This window comes from Entelurus aequoreus, linkage group LG01 (assembly GCF_033978785.1).
Source record: "Entelurus aequoreus isolate RoL-2023_Sb linkage group LG01, RoL_Eaeq_v1.1, whole genome shotgun sequence".
NCBI classification, from domain to species: domain Eukaryota; kingdom Metazoa; phylum Chordata; class Actinopteri; order Syngnathiformes; family Syngnathidae; genus Entelurus; species Entelurus aequoreus.
Genome location: NC_084731.1, coordinates 9,112,782 through 9,118,781, shown reverse-complemented (window position 1 = coordinate 9,118,781; position 6,000 = coordinate 9,112,782). Strand labels below are relative to the sequence as shown.

The 6,000-nt window shown below is 39.6% G+C and overlaps 1 protein-coding gene across 3 annotated transcripts in view; it reads left to right on the top strand.

The window, feature by feature from the left end:
* The first annotated feature begins 1,394 nt into the window (after positions 1-1,394).
* Positions 1,395-6,000, top strand: part of LOC133647951 (aldehyde oxidase 1-like) — a 31,250-nt gene continuing 26,644 nt past the window's right edge. For 2 of the 3 annotated variants that reach the window (XM_062043726.1, XM_062043721.1), the window contains exons 1-4: positions 1,395-1,565; positions 3,549-3,606; positions 3,725-3,821; positions 5,663-5,771. In XM_062043726.1, coding sequence (XP_061899710.1) covers positions 1,512-1,565; positions 3,549-3,606; positions 3,725-3,821; positions 5,663-5,771 — 318 coding nt within the window. In that variant the 5' untranslated portion in view covers positions 1,395-1,511. The remainder of the gene's footprint in view (positions 1,566-3,548; positions 3,607-3,724; positions 3,822-5,662; positions 5,772-6,000) is intronic. The other variant, XM_062043713.1, reaches the window with a different exon arrangement.

Here is a 6,000-nt window from a genome sequence, read left to right as displayed (position 1 = left end):
TTGGCAATTTTTTGTCAGTCAAAAATATTATTACTATTGTTATTATTTAAGACAAATCATATACAGACCATTTATACCACATTTATTATGGTCAATATATAATAAAAGTCAAATTAAAATAAATAACATAAATATGAAAAATAAATTAAATATTGTATATAAAAATAATAACTATATATTATATATAATAATAATTAAATATTAGGGCTTTCCAATTAACAGTCAAATCCGAATTGCAACTACACGATATATGCAATACTTACCACATAAAACATTTTCAAGAGAAATATTTGAAGTAATTGGAGCCTTGAAAATAATTCATTATAACAAGGATTTTTTGGTCATTATTTTCTTTTTGAGCAATGGCAAAATATAAAGAAAGACAAAAGAAAAAAAACAGCCTGCATGGCAGCTTTGTGTCAACATTGCAACTTTTTCTCGTTAGATTTCACCTCATTCCACTTTTTTTAATGTTAATTTTTATTTTTTGTAATAGCATTTCCAGAATGTGTGGCGGGCCCGTAAACAATTAGCTGCGGGCCGCAAATGGCCCCCGGGCCGCACTTTGGACACCCCTGCAATAAAGAATAGTTTTCCAAACACTGCTTAAAATGATAATCATCCATCCATCCATTTTCTACCGCTTGTCCCTTTTGGGGTGGCGAGGGTTGCTAGAGCCTATCCCAGTTGCATTCGGGCGGTAGGCGGGGTACACCCTGGACTAGGGATGGGCGATACCACACTTTTAGGATTTGATACGATACCGATACCAATAATTTCTTATTGGCAATTTTTTGTCAGTCAAAAATATTATTACTATTGTTATTATTTAAGACAAATCATATACAGACCATTTATACCACATTTATTATGGTCAATATATAATAAAAGTACAATTAAAATAAATAACATAAATATGAAAAATAAATTAAATATTGTATATAATAATAACTATATATTATATATAATAATAATTAAATATTAGGGCTTTCCAATTAACAGTCAAATCTGAATTGCAAGAAGCTGCAGTTATTTTTTAAAGTTTGTGATATAATTAGCAATTAATGAAATATGAAATAGGCTAATGTTTTCGAAATGTAAGAAATCATGTTACAGATTAAAACCAAAATCACATTCAATCATATATTCAAGATTTTCTTGGAAAAAAATAAAACTGTAATGCAAAGATGAAGAATCTCCAAATTGTATCTCTTTCTTATCTTGTTTTAAATACTCAAGCAATTTTCAACTAACAGTAAATTCCCCTGTGTGGAAATTATTTGAATTTAGGACAATCATTTAAAAAAAAAAAATTCAGTAAACATTACTAAAAAAAAAAAAAACAATGCCTGTTTTAAGTCAACAATTGGACAACACTGGATATGCTTGGCTGCATCGCTCAGCTGCTTTTAAAGCTCTCTGCACTCCCCTTGCGGTTTTTATTTAGAAAGCGTCTTCAACAGGAAGCTCAGCATTTCCAAGCTCAACTGGTGAAAACTATTGGCGTGACAATGTCCGAAGCCGCAGAAAGAGACACTTTATGTTTTTTTGTCAACGGGAAAAAGGTAAGTTTGTGCATTGTGTGTTTTTATGTTGCTGCTTTTGTAAGAAAAGCGTTCCCCTGCCACGTCTTAAGCTGTGCCAACCAATAAGAACCGATACAGAAGTCATTATATACATGTTAAAAACTATGCTAACATTCACTTCACTGTATGAATTATGAAAATTAGCACGACTGACTTTTGGCCATAAAACGTCCCAAATTACATTACAGCCAACAAATAATACAACTCAATCAAATATTAACATACTACTCAACGATACGTGCCGATGATACTTTGTTTGGCGTGAGATTCGATGAGATTCGAGCAGATGAAAACGTTGGCAATCGTCACCGAACTAGCTTAAAGTAGACCTGAAAGAAACGCCATGTAACATGGACATTACTGCAAACTAGGCAATGCTGACCCCCGCTGTCTAAAGGAGGAAGTGCACCTCACTGTTGAATTCCAAAGAGAATTTAAACAGTTGTTTTACATATAGTATCAATAAATTCAACAAACAAGACAGAACAATTTAATTAAATGATTCCGTGCCACTAAATGTAGCCCACGTTCTTAACCTTGTTGGAGGTACCGAACCCCACCAGTTTCATATACGCATTCACCGAACCCTTCTTTAGTGAAAAATAAAAATATATTTATTTTCAAATTCAAGACAAAGTTATATGTTTTTGGTAACACTTTAGTATGGGGAACATATTCTAAGTAACAAAGACTTAATTTAGAGTTATTTGGACACTAGGGGAACATATTCTAAGTACAAATGTAATAAAGACTTAATTTAGAGTTATTTGGTTAGGGGAGTGTATATTGTAGCGTCCCGGAAGAGTTAGTGCTGCAAGGGGTTCTGGGTATTTGTTCTGTTGTGTTTATGTTGTGTTACGGTGCGGATGTTCTCCCGAAATGTGTTTGTCATTCTTGTTTGGTGTGGGTTCACAGTGTGGCGCATATTTGTAACAGTGTTTATACGGCCACCCTCAGTGTGACCTGTATGGTTGTTGACGAAGTATGCTTTGCATTCACTTAAGTGCGTGTAAAAGCCGCAAATATTGTGACTGGGCCGGCACGCTGTTTGTTTGGAGGAACAGCGGACGTGAAGACAGGTTGTAGAGGACGCTAAGGGCAGTGCCTTTAAGGCACGCCCCCAATATTGTTGTCCGGGTGGAAATCGGGAGAATTTCGGGAGAATGGTTGCCCCGGGAGATTTACGGGAGGGGCACTGAAATTTGGGTTTCTCCCCAGAAAATCGTGAGGGTTGGCAAGTGTGGGTTAGGGTCAGGGTTAATTCGGCCATGCCGAATAAGGCATTAATAAGTACTTAATAATGACTAGTTAAGAGCCAATATGTTACTAATTTGCATGTTAATAAGCAACTAATTAATGGTGAATATGTTCCCCATACTAAAGTGTTACCATGTTTTTTTACTGGTGCATAAAATGAACCGTGCATGAACATCACCTTGTTCAAACAACAAAACCAACACAGTGCATAAACTCACAACAAATTACACACCTGCAAACCAGTCTGACTTCTGCTGTTGCCGTATCCGTAATACGCCGATAGGGAGAAGTTTGTATTAACACGATGAGTCGGGTGTGTCTTGAACTCCGCCGAACCCCTGAGACCGACTCACCGAACCCCTAGGGTTCGATCGAACCCAGGTTAAGAACCACTGGTTTAATCATAGGTTTTTAATATAAAGAAAAAAGAGCTAGTCTATGTCGCAGTATGGGTTGTAATGATCAGACGGTTTGTACAAGCAACAGACAACGCCACAGTCTAAGTCACTAATGCGTGGGATTCTTTATTTGGGCACTTGATTTTGTGGAATGATACATGGGAAAACGGACCAGTTTGTTAGGCCTGAGACAGTATATGAAAACCAGGGAAAAAAGTTGTCGAAAACCAAATCATACAAAAAGTAGGGCGCACAAAACCTCAGGTTAACATTGTTTTGAGCTGAGTTAATGTTACTTTACCAACAGGTGACTGAAGAGCACGTGGATCCTGAGACCAGGCTGTTGTCCTTCCTGAGACAAAAGCGTATCCTTTCACTTCACAGCCGCAAACAGGATCATCTGATCAAATTGTCTATATATGTTGTTTCAAAAGTGTCTCACACTTTTTTGATGCGTGTTTTTTTTTCTTACCGTGACATCAGTGAGGTTAACTGGAACCAAATATGGCTGCGGAGGAGGAGGCTGCGGTGCGTGCACCGTGATGGTGTCACGCTATCGAACTTCAAACAAAACCATTGTGTATCCTTCAAGATGATGAAGTGTATTTCAATCAATCATCAATCAAAGTTTACTTATGTAGCCCTAAATCACGAGTGTCTCAAAGGGCTGCACAAGCCACAACGACATCCTCGGCTTAGATCCCACATCAGGGCAAGAAAAAACTCAACCCAATGGGATGACAATGAGTAACCTTGGAGGGGACCGCAGATGTGTCCCCCACCCAGGACGACCGGTGCAATGGACATCGTGTGGATCTAGCATAATATTGTGAGAGTCCAGTCCATAGTGGATCTAACATAATAGTGTGAGAGTCCAGTCCATAGTGGATCTAACATAATAGTGTGAGAGTCCAGTCCATAGTGGATCTAACATAATATTGTGAGAGTCCAGTCCATAGTGGATCTAACATAATAGTGTGAGAGTCCAGTCCATAGTGGATCTAACATAATAGTGTGAGAGTCCAGTCCATAGTGGATCCAGCATAATATTGTGAGAGTCCAGTCCCATAGTGGATCTAGCATAATATTGTGAGAGTCCAGTCCATAGTGGATCTAACATAATAGTGTGAGAGTCCAGTCCATAGTGGATCTAACATAATAGTGTGAGAGTCCAGTCCATAGTGGATCTAACATAATAGTGTGAGAGTCCAGTCCATAGGGGATCTAACATAATATTGTGAGAGTCCAGTCCATAGTGGATCTAACATAATAGTGTGAGAGTCCAGTCCATAGTGGATCTAACATAATAGTGAGAGTCCAGTCCATAGTGGATCTAACATAATAGTGAGAGTCCAGTCCATAGTGGATCTAGCATAATAGTCCATTGTGGGGCCAGCAGGAGATCATCTTGAGTGGAGACAGGTCAGCAGCGCAGAGACGTCCCCAACTGATGCACAGATGACTGGTCCACCCTGGGTCCCAACTTTGGACAGCTAGCGCCTCATCTGTGGTCACCGAATCTGTGCTATATCCCATCTTAAAACTCATTTGTATACTCTAGCCTTTAAATAGACCCCCCTTTTAGATCAGTTGATCTGCCGTTTCTTTTCTGCTCTGCCCGCCTCTCCTTCGTGGATGGGGGGGCAGAGGTTCGGTGGCCACAGATGAAGCGCTGGCTGTCCAAAGTCGGGACCCGGGGTGGACCGCTCATCTGTGCATCGGCTGGGGACATGTCTGCACTGCTGACCTGTCTCCGCTCGGGATGGTCTCCTGCTGGCCCCACTATGGACTGGACTCTCACTATTATGTGAGATCCACTATGGACTGGACTCTCACAATATAATGCTAGATCCACTCACATCTAGGTCCCCACATTTGCGGTCCCCTCCAAGGTTTCTCATTGTCCCATTGGGTTGAGTTTTTCCTTGCCCTGATGTGGGATCTGAGCCGAGGATGTCGTTGTGGTTTGTGCAGCTCTTTTGAGACACTCGTGATTTAGGGCTATATAAATAAACATTGATTGATTGATTGAATATATGAAATTTTTTAGTACTCAAATAAGGAATCAAATCTTTGGCATACCACTTAGATGGAGCCCACGTACCACCACAGTTGGAGAATTACTGTTGTAGCTAATGCATATTTTGAATAGTCAATGAAAGGAAATTATGATCATAGATTGGTTTAAAGTTGTTCATTTGCAATACATAGAAAATTATTGTTAGATTAAAGTATTGGAAACAAATCCTTTTTTCTTACGCTGAAAAAATGTTTTCTTTTCAGTGTCATACTTTGTGAAGTTCTGATGCCGGCCGTTACCGGGCCAACAAAAAACAAGCTGTGGGTGGCAAATGGCCGCCACATTAATGGAAGCTTGTAGAAATGATTGTTGTCTTCAATGCACCTTCACCAACATTTCAGTCATTACTCGGCCAACGCCTGCCTGATGCCACTCTGCCAGCTTCACGGAGCCGCCATTACCACCGTCGAGGGCGTTGGGAGTACCAAGACCAGGATCCACCCTGTCCAGGTAAGACCTGGATACTCTGTGTGCTAACCTACTCCCATATTACTATTGTGTGCTGATGTTGTGATTGGAATTGACTCACTATAAAAAAGGTTCATTACTCATTCATTACTTAACATGCAGTCTTTACGTTTGCCAAACACAAGGCTCCGTATGTATATCGTTAACTATCTATGTATATCTCGGCACTTTTCCAACCAACAAGGCCACAGAGTCCTTTGCTGCAGCCGTG